This window comes from Peromyscus leucopus, chromosome 5, assembly GCF_004664715.2.
Source record: "Peromyscus leucopus breed LL Stock chromosome 5, UCI_PerLeu_2.1, whole genome shotgun sequence".
Classification (NCBI taxonomy): Eukaryota; Metazoa; Chordata; class Mammalia; order Rodentia; family Cricetidae; genus Peromyscus; species Peromyscus leucopus.
This window is the reverse complement of record NC_051067.1, coordinates 139,249,400-139,267,195: the sequence shown is the minus strand read 5'-3', so window position 1 is coordinate 139,267,195 and position 17,796 is coordinate 139,249,400. Positions and strand designations below refer to the sequence as shown.

General features: G+C 42.7%; 1 protein-coding gene across 1 annotated transcript in view; it reads right to left on the bottom strand.

Moving 5' to 3' along the window:
• Mcmdc2 (minichromosome maintenance domain containing 2) overlaps positions 1-11,578 on the bottom strand; it is a 36,547-nt gene extending 24,969 nt beyond the window's left edge. The window contains exons 1-9 of the mRNA XM_028864542.2: positions 11,072-11,578; positions 8,104-8,294; positions 7,890-8,020; positions 7,756-7,815; positions 3,409-3,604; positions 2,688-2,810; positions 2,470-2,574; positions 729-854; positions 106-343 (exon numbers count right to left, since the gene is read on the bottom strand). Of these exons, the coding sequence (XP_028720375.1) occupies positions 106-343; positions 729-854; positions 2,470-2,574; positions 2,688-2,810; positions 3,409-3,604; positions 7,756-7,815; positions 7,890-8,020; positions 8,104-8,197 (1,073 nt within the window). The 5' untranslated portion in view covers positions 8,198-8,294; positions 11,072-11,578. The remainder of the gene's footprint in view (positions 1-105; positions 344-728; positions 855-2,469; positions 2,575-2,687; positions 2,811-3,408; positions 3,605-7,755; positions 7,816-7,889; positions 8,021-8,103; positions 8,295-11,071) is intronic.
• Positions 11,579-17,796: the final 6,218 nt, after the last annotated feature.

Genomic DNA, 17,796 nt, shown 5'->3' with positions numbered 1-17,796 from the left:
TTCAGATGAATTCTAAATAATCATCGTATAGTAGTATCAGTAGGAAGAATTTATACAAATATGTGAGCAATGTATAACTTGAAAACTCCATGGCACACACCTTACCTCTCTACAAGCAGAGTGTCACTGGTTATAATTAAGATATCCAAGCAGTCTTCTGAGTCCCTGTTGCAGTCTCTTGTCTGTACTAGACTCATCAACAAACAGAGTTTGAGCAAATTGTAAGTCCCAGGAGGAACAATCTGTGAGGCAAAGATATTGGCAAGTATTGCCGTGAACTTCCAGCATGAGCTGGAAGTCAAGGAGAGGAGACACCTCAAGTTGTCACTAATCCCTGAAGGAACTGAAAGAAAATAAAAATGACAGATATTTGACTCCATTTGTCCTAAATAGTATCAAAATATATGTGCCATACGCAAATTTTATGATGTTATGATTGGTGGCCATGGGTGCTTGCATCTTAGAATCCCAGAGTTCAACACAAGAAATCAGACTTTCCTCCTACATTTAAGTTGTGTTCTGCTTCCAAACCAGTAACTCGTCAAGTACGATGAAAATGGTCTCCCTGTGGCCATCTGACTGGCCACCTACCAATGAGTTAAGAGCAGACGGCCTGCTGTTGTTTTACTTGGTTTCTACTGCTTAGGAAAGGGCCTAGCACAAAGGTAGGCAACACTGTTTGCTGAATAGATGGACTTAAATATGTTAAAATATATGATTTAGCTTACCTTTTGCTGTGTAAGGGGTGATACTATTTGCTTCTATACAGAGAGCAGTTTGTGAAGTTTTGACACAGGCTGGAATTCCAATAATTTTATATTCATTTCCTATTTTCATTTTATTCACTAGCTCATCTATGGTTATTAAACACAAAAGAAAATAGCATTCACTAAATGAAAATTGTATATCATTGTATGGTTCAAATATCGAGAACCAGTGACAATTCAGTAGTTGAGTTGGTAGTGAAGTATTTACTTTTGTTCAGTACATGCATATGTAATGGCACCAATAATGGAAACCAAGGACATTGTATTGCTGATATATATTGATATTTATAGGTAATGTGAATTAGCTTCAAGCGGCATATGATATAGAAACTAGATTAATTAAATATTCACCTGTAATGCAGTCAAGAGGAAAAATACCAGTCTATATAAAATAAAGCATCTTTCAATTAAACACTAAAGAATGTTAATAAGCTGGATGTGGTGGTGCAAAGTGCCTGCCATGCACTTGGTTGGCCATGGCTGGTCACATCTGTAACCTCATCGCTAACTGGTAAAGTGGGGAGGCAGGACAATTCCCGGAGCTCATGAGTCAGCCAGCCTGGCCCAGTGGATGAGCACCACATTCTTTGAGAGACCGTTTCAAAAGCAAGGTGTAGAGAGCTCAGTACTGACCTCTGTACCTGCCTACAGGAACAAGTACATATACTGCACGCGCACGCACGCACGCACGCACGCAAGCACGCCCTCTTCCCCTCTCCTCTACCTCTCCTCTCTCGCCTGAACATAAGCACTAAACATCTCAGTGCCAACCAAACAACAATAAAAAAAAAATGCAACAATTAAAGGATGTAGAATTACAAGAGTCATCTCCCTAAATGAACACTTTTAATTTCTCCAGTGTTAGTCCAAAGAAAAAGGTAAAGCTCCATTTTTTGTCACAACTCCAGCTTCTCCCCTGTGAGCAATATCCTACTTCACGGCAGACACCTCTCTCCTGTGCTTACCCATCAGTTCTCAACAAACGGTCATATGTGCCATTCTCATGTCTAACAGATGTCTACTATGTGCAGCAAGATCCCCAAGTATCTTACTTTATGATGTTCATATCCTAATAGTTTTTTTTGAGATGGGGTCTCACTGTGTAGATCTAGCTGACCTGGAACTTGCTATGTAGATTAGGCTGGCCTCGAACTCACATAGTGCCTCTGAGTGATGGGATTAGAAGCACGCACTACCACACCTGGCTCCATATTCTAAAATTAACACAAAGCACACACATAAAGAACAATGTGAGATCATTACTATAAAGAGGCTGTGACCCTGGGACTTGGCAACTCCTGATAAAGATGACTGGAGTGGGGTGTCGCTGACTCTTTTGCCTGTTCTTGTGACCCTTTTCCTCCTATTGGGTGGCCCTGTCCAGCCTCAATATGAGGGTCTGTGCCAAATCTTATTGTAACTTGTTAGGCTGTGTTTGGCTGACATCCCTGGGAGGCCTGCTCTCTTCTGAAGGGAAACGGAGGAGCAGTGGATCTGGGGGAGAGGGGAGATGGGGAGACTGGGAGGAGGGGAGGGAGGGGAGGCTGCAGTCAGAATGTAATGTACGGGAGAAGAATAAATTACAGAAAAAAGAAGGTGACTTTCCATTCTAAGGCTGTTTGTATGCTTATAATATGTGAGCATAAATAAGATTTCATATTTTATAGCAATTTATTTTTAATTCAAACAGAATTTTACATACCTCTTAGGAAAATACTAAGTGATTGAAACCTAAACGGCTGGTTTTTAGAATCTCCTTGAAAAGCATGAAGTACTTTTGTGGTAATTATTTCAACTATCTGTTTATCTTAAAATAAAGAACAAAAAAATTGTTAATAGAATACATATTCAGTTTAAGATTCCTATAAAAATACAAGAGACTATTTTGAAAACAGTTTTTTTTTTTTTTTTTTTTTTTACCACCAAGTACTCTAAATTTCCTGTCTTCCTGAAGTGAAGATGAACATAGGCCGCACACAAAGTCATTTCTTACTGTGGCAGATTCGGTAGCACCAGGCACATGGACTCTTATATACTGAAATCCTGAAAGAAAACAGTGGTGAGCTAAGCCGCTCTCAGATTTCACTATTTTCAATCATTTAATATTATCAGTTGGTGTTTATTACATGCTTTACTTATTTATTTGGACAGGTTGTCACTATGCAGCCCAGGCTAGCCTTGAACCCTCCACCCCGCTGTCTTGGCCTCCTAAGTGCTAACTAGCAACCTCTCTGTTTCCTTGCAGGCACTGTGCTAAAGCACTAGTAACATGGGCATTTAAATAACAATTTCTGCATGTGGCCATGAGAAACATATGTCAGTATATGGCATCATTTACAGAGTTCAGAGAGGAGAGAGGAAGCATCCAACTCCACCAGCTTGTCAATGGGGAAGATGCCTCACAGAAGGGCTGACGGGCTAAACTGTAAGCACAGAGAGAAATGCACGAGCAAACAGTCCTCATTTGCTCTGTTAGGACACTATAAGCACTGATTAAACTGTGGAGTGCAGGAAAAGACTGCTTCAAGATCATGCCAGTAAACATATAAACGGTAGGAGACACCAAAATATCTGTTTATTACACTTTGATTGACCAATTGTAAATATGGCTTGGTTTTTCATTTCCCACTTGAACACACACCTTCTGACAGAGGGCACACTTCATCTGAGCAGAGGAACCTCGCACCTCGTGTGTACTTGGTTACAGTCGTCATTGCCATCACAATCCCTTGCATCACATAAAACCTCTGAGATGTATAATTAAGTGGGAACTCACAAAGGTCAAGACTATAACTTGGCAGGGAAGGTAAGTGTGTTAACTTCAGCACAATATTGATCTGAGAAGAACACAAAAAGGAAATTAATAAAACTTGCAATCCAATTTGACTTGCCTTATTATATAGTAAGAGTACTATGTAGTTTGTTATTGTTGCTATGAATCAAATATTAAACCAGATAAAATATGAAATTAAATATAAATCCTATAACATTTATAATTAAAAGTATCACAATGAACTCATTATATTTTCTTTAAAAATATTCATTCTCTGGATATGTATACTAAAAGATAATGTGAACCCAATAGCATTGGAAAGTTTAGTGATCTCAAATTATTAATTCTCACTAAAAGGAATCAGAGATCTTCAGTAGGAAATTAGTGATTCCAGGTCTGGGATGGGAAATATAGGAGATAGCATTGTGGCATCTTTCAATTTTTAAAAAATTATACTTACTGTACACACACACACACACACACACACACACACACACACACACATACACAGAGGTCAGAAGACAGTCTGTGGGGGATCTGTTTTCTCTTTCTACCATGTGGGTTCTTGTGGTGATATATTGTGTACCCTAATAAACTTTTCTGAGGATCAGAGGACAGAGCCATCCACTAGACTAGACATAGAGGCCAGACAGAGGTGGCACACACCCTTAATTCTATCACTCGGAAGGCAGAGATTCGTCTGGATATCTGAGTTCAAGGCCACACTGGAAACAGAGCCAGGCAGTGGTGGCACACACCTTTAAAGCATGGGGATCAGAGGACAGAGCCAGCCACTAGATCAGACATAGAGGTCAGATGTCTTTATTAAGGTACACAATGTACACCACAGATCCTAGGGATTGAATTCAGATAGCCAGGTTTGGAGGCAAATGCTTTTACCTGCAGATAGACTAAAGAGTTCATGAATTTCTCTTGTTGAAAAAAAAAAAGAAAAGAAGCCGGGTGGCGGTGGCACATGCCTTTAATCCCAGCACTTGGGAAGCAGAGCCAGGCAGATCTCTGTGAGTTTGAGGCCAGCCTGGTCTACAGAGCGAGATCCAGGACAAAACTACACAGAGAAACCCTGTCTTGAAAAATAAAATAAAAAATTTAAAAAAGAAAGAAGAAAAGAAATAGTTGTCATTATTTCAGTTGCTATCTGTTTTCAAGTCATTACTTTTAAAAACTTTTAAAAGGAAAATAATCAAATATTTATCCTGTCTTTCCCAAACAAATTGTATTTCACAGTAACCAAAAAAACGATGATAAGTAATAACTTATTTTATTTTCATCTTTTTAGCGCTAGAGATTAAAGTCAGAGCCTTGCCCATGCTAGGCAAATGCTCTCCTACCCCGCTATATTCCCAGCACAGACAATTTCTTTACAGAATAATTTCAGATAATAAATTCAGAAAGGGTAGCAAAATTAGAAAAACAAAAAAAATTACAAGTGCTAATGAAATGATCGGCTCTGAGTGTTCTAAAACCACCAGGTGGAAGTTGATAAGAAATTTTATAATGGCAGGATCATAACAATAGCATCTGAACCTGATCAAGTGTGACATCACAAAATGCTATCCATTATATCCTTATGATATGGAATATATACCACTATGTAATGTGTTGTTAAAATGAGCTGAATCTAGACCTAAGCTTCAGAGTCACGTCTTACTTTAGATGTATATAGGACACAGGGACATAACATATGGTATCCTAAGAAAGTAATTAGACAGATCCAGATTCATAACATTCTCAGGATAATTAACCAGCTTCCTTTAAAAAGTCAGTGTTACAAAAAGGAAGGAGTGGAGTTAGCACCAGACTGAAGAAGACTCAGAGAGCCAGACAGAAGAAATCTGCTGCAGTGTGTGAGCCTTGTTTTCATATCAGCTTTGATACTGATCTGTCTTTCTTTTGTGGGGGTTGCTTTCCTTTCTTTTTCCTTTTAGATAAGCTCTTGTGTAGCCCAAGCTGGCTTCATTCCCTATGTGGCTGAAGATGACTTTAAGCCACTAATCTTCCTGTTTCCACCCCGCAAGTGATGGGGTTACAGGGCATGCACTACCTCATCTAAGCCTTGGCACTGGCTCAAAGACAAAACAAAAAACCACAATAAAAAACGCTTCAGATAAAAATTGTAAAACATTAAAATGTGGATGAGATATTATTACATGGTATTAAGAAAGGTGATGATGCCAGGTGGTGCTGGCGCACATCTTTAACCCCAGCACTCATGAGGCAGAGGCAGGCGGATCTCTGTGAGTTCGAGGCCAGCCTGGTCTACACAGTGAGTTCCAGGACAGACTCCAAAGCTACACAGAGACCCCCTGTGTCGAAAAACCAAAAAAAAAAAAAAAAAAAAAAAAAGAAAAGAAAAAAGAAAGGTGATGAGATGACATTGTGGCTACATAAGAGAAACACAAGCTTTTAGAAGTTGATGCTGAAGTATCTATGGGGTGAGATACAGAACCTCTGGGATTTACTTTAAAATATTTCAGATAAAAATAAATGATTCATATACACTGCATCACTGAGTTAGAATGATAGATATATGAAGGTCCACTGAATTAATCTCTTTACTTTTGGAAACTTTTGAAATTGTTATAAAAATGTTTACTCTTAAAAGTGGTAGGTAATATGGGAAAAAACAAAGCATATTAAGATATTTGTGGTCAGCTCCAGGGAGGCTAGCTAGTAAGGAGGACCCTAGGAAGGACATATGGATGGCCCAGCGGTGGAGAAATGGATGAGATCTACATGAGTAAACTCGGGGAGAGGGGGAGTAATGGAGGGCAAGGGACAGGGGAAAGAGAGCTTAGGGGAGTGGGGGGTTAGAGCTGGAATGGGAACAGAGTGGGAGAGCAAGGAAAGATACCATGATAAATGAAGACACCATGAGAATAGGGAGAAGCAGAGTGCTAGGGAGGTTCCCAGGAATCCATAAGGATGACTCCACCATAGACTACTGGCATTGGTCAAGAGGATGCCTGATCTGGCCTACTCTGGTGATCAGATGGCTGAATACCCTGACTGTCATCATGGAGCCCTCATCCAGTGACTGATGGAGGCAGATGCAGAGATCCACGGCCGGGTCCTATTCAGGAGTCCAACTGATGAGAGAGAGGAGGGATGCTATGAACAAGAGATGTTGAGACCATGATTGGAAAACGTACAGAGACAAACTAGTGGAAATACATGAACTGTGGACCAATAGCCAAGGAGCCCCCATGGTACTGGACTAATCCCTCTGGAAAAGTGAGACAGTTTAGCTTGAACTGTTTGGGAGGCCCCCAGGCAGTGGGATCAGCTTTTTGGAGCCTAGTGCCCATGGGGAGACACTTTATGTAGCCTTGGTGCAGGGAAGAGGGGCTTGGACCTGCCTCAACTCAATGTACCAGGTTCTGCTGACTCCCCATGGGAGACCTTGCCTTAAGGAGGTGGGAGTGGGGGTGGTTTGGGGGGGCTCAGGGCGGGAGGAGGGAGGACAGGAAAATCTGTGGTTGGTATGTAAAATGAATGGAAGATCTCTTAATTAAAAAAAAGATACTTGTGGTTAATGTTGGCTATCAACTTGGATTTAGTAGCACCTAGGGATTAACAAAGTACACTGGTACTGTTGGGAGATGATTAACCATGGGAAGCCCACCTACCCTAAACATGGGTGAGTAGCCATGGGAAGATCTGTCCTGAGCCTGGGTAGCACTGAAACAAAACCTTCTTCCTTTAAATGGTTCTGAGCCCACATGCTGGAAGGAGAGAACCTGGATCACTCCACTGCTCTCCGACCTGCAGACACTCATGATGGAATAAGCATGAGCACCCTCAAATAAAAATAATAAAAAAAAAGTAAAAAATAGAGAAAAGAAAAAATCTGACACAGAAAATAGTATATTGAACTTTGGAAAATACACTCTTTCTTTAAAATTTTTTTTATTTATTTGTATTTTATGTATGAGTGCTCTGCATGCCAGAAGAGAGCATCAGATCCTATTATAGATGGTTGTGAGCCACCATGTGGTTGCTGGGAATTGAACTAAAGACCTCTAGAACAGCAGCCAATGCTCTTAATGGCTGAGCCATCTCTCCAGCCCTGGAAAATGTACTCTTTTAATAAATTTGTGAAATTTTTACAAACTTACAAAATTACAGTAATTTGTAAGTTATTTTGAAAACTTGTACCTGAGTTTTCAAAACGTAACGTTAATTAACACTTACTTGAGTTTCAGTCTGTAATTGTCCAATTAATGAGAGCGTCTTGACAGCAACAAAGCAGACCTGTGATTTCAAATGAGCAAACAAGTTACTAAAATTTTCCATGTGATGTGGAAAATATTTCTTCTTTAACTTACTGATTGAAAAACTTGAGCAGCTTTTAAGGGATGGTGCAAAATGTGATTTCCAAGTTCGGCATCTAATTCAACAACATCAGAGGGGTTTATTAAAATATTGAACCGATAGACAGCGTAACTTTGTTTTGAATCTGTGAAGACACAAATGTGCAAGTCAGGACAGATGTGCAGAAGCCTGTCCGAAGGTTCTCAGCAGCCACCTCTGCTGACATACCATTGTAGTACTTGCAGTCGTCTATGAACTTTTGGAGGCCTCCACTTCTGTCAAGATAGACAAGGGCCGCCTCTTTCATGTGCAGATTCGTCATTTTCTCCTTGTTAATATTCCTCTCTATTGTCAGCAAGTTAGCCACAGTTGATGGTGGAGATCACAAGTGCTGAGACCCACATAAAGAATGAAGAAACCTAGAAACAAAATAAAGCTTACCTTTGAAGACCTCTATAAAACTTACAGATTACTAAAACTTAAAATTGAGAATACAGCTAGGTAAACTTTCCAACTCTAAAACCTCCCCATTGAAGGAGAAACAAAACCCTTTGACTGAACCCAGACTTCACACAAGCAAGCTTGTACCACTGAGTCATACTTCCAGCCCCAAATAATACTTTAATCAGCATTTAGTTATGAGTTAAAAGATCACAAACTTAACAGGATGCTCAAATGTCTTTCTGGCTCAGGCACTCAAAAAATGAAAGTTGAAACAAATAATTTTAGATGATGATTATCCCGTGTAAGCGTAGACTGAAGGACAAGTGTGACATAAACTGTTTCATAAATTCATCCTGGGATGACTCATTGCGTAAAGAAGCTCACTGCCACGTCCGATGAGTCAGTTTGATCCCAGGAACCAGCATGGTGGAAGGAAGGAGCCAATTTCAGCAGGTCGTCCTTGGATCTCCTACACCTGAATGCACGCACGCGCGCGCGCGCACACACACACACACACACACACACACACACACACAGATGTAAGAAATGTTAAATGCGGTACTATGAGCGCTAACTTGAAAAGCCAGGAATGGTTCTTGACCCAGCATTTACTGGGGAAACTGGCTGACCTCTCTTGGCTCAGTATCTTTAGCTGAAGGAGACAAAGGCACTGAACAATTAAGGCCTCTTTCAGCTTTAAATGTCTGTCAGGGACAAATGTAGAACATTAAACTGTAGAAGTAGAGAGGGGAATATAAAACACTGGGTAGAAACGAGATATGCTTCACAGTCACTGTGGAGTTTATTAGGAACAATACGGTTAAGACTGGAACCTGCCCCCAAGGAATCCAGTTTTTGAGAAGTCACAAATAACGACTAGCGCATGTATCGAATCATTATCAACTGCTTGTTTGATAGCTATTATTTATTGGCCAGTCCACCTTCCCTAGGCACTAGGAATACAAAACGTAGTGCCTATCCTTTGTGAGAATACAGCAAGTAAGCTATGCAGACAGCTATGGGATAACTTGTAATAGAAATATGACGTGTCAGTGACCACAGAACATGGTAAGTGAAATACTTCACAAATCTGGGTCATCCTCATGTACGGCCACGATGTTTTTCTATTGCTCTGGACTCTTGGTTGAAGGCAGTGGGCTAACAACGGAGCTATGCACTCTACTGTAAAGGGATGAAGTGAGTTCCTCTGAGGTCCTGTCCTGGAGAATCTGCCTAGCATGCACCAAGCTGGGCTCCATCCCAGCACCACCAAAACAAACAAACACATAAATAAATAAGATGGTTTTTAGTGGGTGAGTCTTTCTAAAATGGGGAGAGATTTCCGAAGACAGCGGCTAACATCCCCGTTGTGAGTCATACATCATTGAATTCACCCACTTAGTAACCTGAAGTTCAGGATACCTTACACAGAAGAGGAAGTGGTGGGCCTCTCCTGTTTGCTCTTACATCGGGGTCAAAATCAGTGATTTTGAAGGTTCACATCCTTAGAATATCAGGTTTCTGCTGGGTGTGGTCATACACACCCTTAATCCCAGCACTCAGGAAGCAGAGGCAGGTAGATCCTGAGTTCGAGGCTAGTGTGAGTTCTAGGACAGCCAGGGTCACACAAAGAACCCCTGTGTAAAATAAAATAAAATAAAATAATAATAAAATAAAATAAAATAAATCAGGTTTCTGAAGTTGGAGGACACTGGGCGAAGCGGTAAGGAAAGCCCGACTGAAACTGAGTTTTGAAGTGCAAGCAGATTATACAGGAAAAGAGAAGTTTATGAAGTTTTTGGAAACAGAATTATGTCCATTTTAAATTTTTTTACGTTGGAAATTAGCTTCTTCCTGTTGCCTGTGTGGAGAATGCTTTTAAACAACAGCGAACAGCCAACTATGGATTTTCAACTAGTGTTGTATTTTCTCAGAGACAGATGGACCAGTCCAGGGTATTTGGAACAAAATGGAATGGAGATGAATTCTAGAATTTTAAAGGCTCCATTCTGGACCTCATGACCAACCTGTACAACACAGAGAGGGAGATACGAGGGCGAGATCAGGTCATGGTTGCACACATCCAGAGGCTGGGCAGATAGTCCCAAGCTAGCGGGCTACGCATGAGCTCCAGGGTAGTTCCACAGCAAAGCCCGGACTTGGAATCAGCTGTTGGGATGGCCAAGGCCGGGTTTCATCCCAGCACCTCCAAATAAGGGAGTGCTCAAGCAGCAGGCACGTGCGTGCGCCTCGGACTCTGCACAGTCAGTCAGGGAGGAGAGAGGGCGAGGAGACACCGGGTCTGAAGTCCTGGGGCTTCCTAGGATGGACACGGGGCCCAGTTGTCTGCTAAGCAAGTCTTCCCGGGTGACGGCGCACGCCTCTAATCCCAGCCCTCGGGAGGCAGAGGCAGGAGGATCTCTGTGAGTTCGAGGCCAGCCTGGGCTACAGAGAGAGATCCGGGACAGTCAGAGCTACCCAGAGAAACCCCGTCTCAAAAACAAAACAAAACAAACGCACACACGTCCTGGGAACGGACGCATTTACGACAGGGAATTATGAGGAGAAAAGGACACGGAGCAGGGGGCGACCCGGATGCGTCCAAGCCTTCCCTCCTGTCGGGGCTGCGGGGACCGTGAGGAGGAGACCCAGGCCCACAGAGCTCGGAGCTCAGCCAGCAGAGCTGCGGCTCGCGGGCCCCGCCGCCCCTGGAGCCCCCCGCCGCCCCCGGCCACCCCGGGAACAGACCCACCTGCAGCGCAGCGCCGCGCGGGGGGCGGCGGGCCCCGTGCGCACGCGCGCTCTGCCCACCGCCGTTGGCGGCGCGGGGTCTGCCGGGACCTCAGCCCCGCGGTCTCCAGGGCAACCAGCCCCGCCTGTACCGCTTCAGTGCGGCTCCCCCTGCTTTTGTTATCTAGGCCAGGGGCGTTTGATATCTGTGTTAAACAAAAGTTCAAATTCTGCTCTGGGATGTGAAACAGCATTGTGAACTTTGGAAACCCTGAGGTAGGAAAGGCCAATGAAAACATGCACGCGCAGAAAAGCTCGCACATGGAAACTGTTATAACTGCGCCCAAGGGAACGCCTTCCTGGCCAACAGCGCGATCATCTTTGAACTAAGGAGAGAATCAAGCTCTTGAGTGCGCACGAGGAAAGACACAAAAGTCACGAGTGTGTGATGCCATTTACATGAAATATCCAGGACAGGCAAACATGCATATAAATTTGTGGTTACCAAGACCTGGTAAGGGAAGGTGACTGTTTGTAGGGGATTCCTCCAACCCCAAAACTGTGGTAAAATACACATAACAAAATGTACCATTTCAGCCACTCTCGAGTGGAAGCTGCGTGGCATTCAATTCACACTGCTGTATTTTTTGTGTCGACTCTCAGGTTGTTTTGCTAACGTGGTGCTTGTGAACATGACAATACAGAAACCTTTTGACACACTGATTCCCAGTTTGGGGGACAGCTTTCTGTTTTGAATGCAAGTGAAAAGCAGAGCAATGGAAGTCACAACGACCATGGCACAGTCTGTGGCTGCTGGTTCCCGTTGAAGATGCTCGGGTCTTATCCTCCACCACTTTCACATCACTAGTATGACGGGCAGCACAGTACAAAGGGGCAAATAATACTTTCACATCATTTCGTTTTCTTGTGGCCCCCCGGAAGGGCCTGTGTAATGATTCATCTTGATGGTTACATTGATGGGCTTTGGAATCACCGGGGACCCATGAGTCTGGGTGGATCTGTGAGAACCGTTCCCGGGTTTAACTGTAGAGGGAGATCACCCTGAACGGGAGTGTAACACCGTGTGGACTGACGTCCTAGACTGGACGAAAGGATAGAGATAGAGCGTGTGAAGTATCTGACTCCTGACTGGAGAGCCAGTGTAAGCAGCTGCTTCGCACTGTGCTGGCCCCGGCTGCACCAGGCCTCCTCCATCCCTCAAACTGAGCAAAACCAAACTCAGCTTTTGTTGTTTGTTTTTTGAGACAAGGTTTCTCTGTACAGTCCCAGCTGTCCTTGAACTTGCTCTGTAGACCAGGCTGGCCACGAACTCACTGAGATTTGCTTGCTTTTGCCTCCTGAGTGCTGGGATTAAAGGTGTGTGCACCCCACTTACATCCTTGAGTTGATTTTGTTTCCTACTGTGTCACAGAATCGACAAAATCAACACAGCCTGGGATTCTCCAAGTCACCCACCCAACACACATGACAACTACCACGTCTGTATTCACAGAGCACAAATGACAACTACCACGTCTGTATTCACAGAACACAAATGTCAACTACCACATCTGTATTCACAGAACACACATCAACTACCACGTCTGTATTCACAGAGCACAAATGTCAACTACCACGTCTGTATTCACAGAGCACACATCAACTACCACGTCTGTATTCACAGAGCACACATGTCAACTACCACGTCTGTATTCACAGAGCACACATCAACTACCACGTCTGTATTCACAGAGCACACGTTAACTACCACGTCTGTATTCACAGAGCACACATGTCAACTACCACGTCTGTATTCACAGATTACACATCAACTACCACGTCTGTATTCACAGAGCACACGTTAACTACCACTTCCATTTTGACGGCAGAGTGCATGTGTACTATATTGTCCCCTGAGTAGGGTATTAGCTGGGAGAGCAACCGACTGGTATTGCCACTGTAAATGTCATTCTAGTCAGTGACTGGCACTGCCCCTTGACTTCAGTAACTTCAAGGGTAATAGCAAGGATGGTATGGAGCAGACTGGTTAGTGAGACCTCAAGGAATGAAGTTTGCAGTGAGCTTCTGAAGTAGGGAAATTAAGCATCTTTTCCCCGCTTGGGCTAGATATTCTCATGTCTGAACGCAACTTCTCAGAATGCTACAGGCATCTCAGACCACAAAAAGAATTTATCAAAAGATGAAGAAGGTGGGAGGAGAGAAAAGAATCTAGGTGGTGGACCCAGAGGACCAAAAGAGGCCATGATGGAGCTCTGAGGGAGCTACCAGGGATGACTTCCAACTCGCCTTCCCCAGGGACCCAGGCTGCAGAGCCAATGGCTCCCACTTGCCACACCCCAGCCCAATCCCCTGGTTCGTGTGGAACCTGCTAGAGCCAGAGGGATCCGAGAACTTTCCAACTTGACGTAAGAGTATGACCAGTTCATTTCCTGTTTTCTTATTTTCTCTATTTTGATTTCCACTTCTGCACAGGAAAGTCACAGTGGCTTTGCTGTGTGTCACCAAGCTGCTCTGGGGTTACTGCTTCTCTGCCCTGTTTAAGGTGTTTGCTGCTATGGTCTTCAGGCACACAGGCTCCCCGTCCCGAATCTACGTCTTTCCTTCTTTCTCTCATCTTTGCCCATCCTCCTTTTTACTTGATTGTGACTTTCCATAGATTTAACAATCTCTAAAATTTGTGGACCCTAACAGTATCCCAACTTTCCCTTCCCAGCTATTTCTATTTCTGGACCTTTTTTTTCAAACTTGATTAAATATTACTCTTCGTTCCTATCCACCCCACTTCTCTTTCACTCTTAATCTTATAACTAACGTCTGAGTCTGCTCCATACCATCCTTGCTATTACCCTTGAAGTTACTGAAGTCAAGGGGCAGTGCCAGTCACTGACTAGAATGACATTTACAGTGGCAATACCAGTCGGCTGTGACTGCTCTCCCAGCTAATACCCTACGCAGGGAACAATACAGAACTTCTATTGTGTACTTTGAACACCTAGACTATGGATTTATTTTCTGAACTCAGTTCTACCATATTTTATTCCTACCTGGTCATCTATCTAGGGGCTGGAGAGACAGCTCAGCAGTTAAGAGTGCTTGCTGCTCTTGCAGAGAACCCAGACTGGGTTTGTAGCACCCATATGATGGGTCACGACCACCTGTAACTCCAGTTCCATTGGTTCTGATGTGCTCATCCAGCCTCTGCAGGCTACGGCACGTATGTGGTGAACATACACTCACTCAGGCTCACACACATACACATAAATAAAGCTTATGGCGTCTAGTGAGACTGAGTTAGATGAAATCCCAGAGAACTCAAAATACACTTATAAGTGTGTTCAAGAGTTGGGGATTTAGCCCTGGGTTCGGTCCTCAGCTCCAGAAAGAAAAAAAAAAGTGTGTTCAAAGACACAGATAGCTGAATGAAATAAGGAAGGCAATGAATAGTATGAATGAGGAATTAAACAAAGGAACTTATCTGGAATGCTGGAAATAAAAAACTAGTAATCCAAATAAAATTTTATGTGGAAAGTCTTAACAACAGAATAGACCAAGGAGAGAACAGAATATCTGAGCTTTAAGACAAGATGGAGGAACTAGAACAATCCCACAAAGACAAAGATAAAATAATGAAAGGTACCAGTGGAAATTTCAGGACACATATGACATTCTAAAAGACCAAATCTATGGTTATAGGCATAAAAGAACCACCTCAATCTAAGGGCACAAAAAACATTTTCACAAAACTGAAACGAAATAGCCCAGCATTAGGAAAACGCCAGTCCAGACACCAAAACAACAGTAGATAAAACCTTCCCTAGTCACAGTAAAACACTGAACGAAAGAACAAACATACAAAATGTACCTAGAGAGAAATGCCAAACTTATAACATACAAAGGTAGAATAATAGCAAATTATTCCAGTGAACTTCAAAACCCAGGAGGGGCTGGACAGACAGAGGTATTTAAAGTTCTGAAAGCCAACAACTGCCAACCAGACTACTATACTGTGGTGCCCCCCATCGGCTCAGGTATTTGGAGACTCGGTCCCCATTTGGTGGAGCTGTTTGTGGAGGTTGTGGGATGTTGAGGATGCACAGCCCTGCTGGAGGAAGAATACCGCTGGGTGGGAGCTTTGAGTGTTTACAGCTTTGTTCACCTGCAGCTCCCTCTCTACTTTCTGTGTGCAGTTGAAAATGTGCCCGGCCAGCTTCCTGTTCCCACTTCCTGCCTCCCCCACCACTGTTGACCTTCCCTCTGGAATGGAAAGCCAAAATAAATTTTTCTGTAAGTGGCCTTTGGTCATGGTGCTCTGTTACAGACACAGAAAAGTAACTGATACACATATTCAGCAAAGTTGTCTCTCATAAATGAAGAAAAAACAAAAACTTCGCAGGATAAGAACAGGCTAAAGGAACTTCAGTCCACTAAGCCGGCTCAGCGGAAAATACATTAGGAAATCTTTCTGACCAAAGGGAAAAACAAATAAACCTCTGCAGCCACGGGAAAGATAAGCCGTGCTAGGACAGTAGTTGAGAGAGAGGAGAAGAGGAAAACACCCAACTCTACAGAATCAACAAGATGTCAGGGATCAATACATACAATAACTCTAAACATTAACAGTCTCGATCAAAAGACACCAATAGATGGTATCGAAAACCAGAGATTATGTATTTGTTGTATTAACTGGACTCGGCGGGTTAGTTTAAAAAAAAAAAAGACACGAAGTTGGGAGAGAAACATATGTGTGTGGTGGGCCAGTTTGGGGTGTGGGGGATGCCAGAGTGGAGTTTAGATAAGGCCAAAATACATTGTACACATGCATGAAAATCTCAGGGAATAAATACAGATTTTTTAAAAATCCAGGTAACTGGTGAAATAATCTAGCTCCTGTACCATCCAAGTGTACCTCAGATCCTTTTTCTTCAGCACTTGTGACAATGTTCTCAATTAAGATTGACAGTCAGGGCTGGAGAGATGGCTCAGTGGTTGAGGGCATTTGCTGCTCTTCCAGAGAACCAGAGTTCAGCTTCCAGCACCCAGGTCAGGTAGTTCACAAGCACTTTTATCTCCAGGCTCAGGCGACCCGACCCCTCTTCTGGCCTCTGACGACACCTGCATACATGTGACACATATGTGTGTGTGTGTGTGTGTGTGTGTGTGTGTGTGTGTGTATAAATATATAATTTTTAAAAATCTTTAAAATTAATAAACAAGTGTTAAGGATCAAAATCAATAGATCATTAACAAGGTAAACTAGGGTGTACATGCAAATATATACACATGTTGGGAATTGAACCTAGGGTCTCAGGGGCACTAGACAAGCCCTCTATAACTGAGCAAGACCCCCATCATATGCTGTAATTAAAAAAACACATTACTACACTTATTGTGTATGTGTGCATTCATGCCAGAGCACACATGGATGTCACAGGACAACTTACAGATGTCAGCTCTATTTTCTTCCATCATGTAGGTCCCGGGTATCAAGCTCAGGTAGCATCATTATTGCTGACCCATCTCACCAGCCTATAAGATGTTATTTTTGAATGATTCATTGTCACCACTGGGTCACAGAAAAACCTACCAGCAGCAAGGCTGTATTTACTATCTAAAAAGAACTGAAAAAGTCCAACAGTGATTCTCATTGGTCACTTGTGTGGCCTGATAGTGCTGTATTTCAACCTTCTGCATTCCATGAGTTAACTATTAAAACATAAAACATTTAACTATTGACAACTCATTGTAGACTTTGCCACAAACATTTAACCAAAACTACAGTAGAAATATCTAACCCCTAGCTTTATTAATTGCTCCACGTACAGTGGGTGTGAGAAACAACGAACCTATGAGATTCATTGCAGCAAAAGAGAATTTATGATAAAAACTGCGGTGTCACTTTTGAATAGAGACAGATCTGTAAAATCATCAGTGTGTCTGGTCCTCCTGGTGGGCAGGGCTAAAGAGGGACTTAACTGATGCCTTGACAGTCACCTTGTAGCCACCGTATGTTTTCATCTGCAGGCTTCTTTGACCATCTCACTGCTGTACAATGACTCTCAGTACCTTGTTTATTTTATTAAGTTATTTAAGTTATTCTCTACTGTTGCAACTTTGAATTTTCAAAAATTATATTGGAAGACAATGCAGAATTTTCCCTTTCTCAGTTCGCTTACTTGTGCAAAACTGAACATTGAAGAATTGAAACCGTTTTCAGAACTTACGTGTGTGTGTGGGGGTGCACATGGGGTCAGGGACAGCTTATGGAGGAGGGTTCTCTCCCACTGTGTGGGTCTCAGGGACTGAACTCACGGAATCGGCCTTGGTGGCAACTGTCCTTACCTGCTGAGCTCCCTTGCCCACCCTGAAAAATTATTTGTATATAAGTCTGTTTATCCACTAAGGAATGTGCTTAAAAGACTGCAAATGAATAGTTATATAATTTGCCATGTAACTAAAAATGTGATATGAGATAAATCTTCAACTAGAATTCTATCAGTGAAGTTGAGAATATTCTTTCCTATATTAGTTTAATAAACATGGAAAGTGGAAAAGAATCCAAATTTTAAAAAAATGTAGATTTACTTGTGTTCATTTTTGTGTGTGTCATGTGAGTATCTGCATGTATGCATGTATGTGCACCACGTGCATGCCTGGTGCCTGAGGAGACCAGAAGGTGGTTGGAGTCCTAGAACTGGAGTTACAGGTGATTGTGAGCCACCAGGAGGG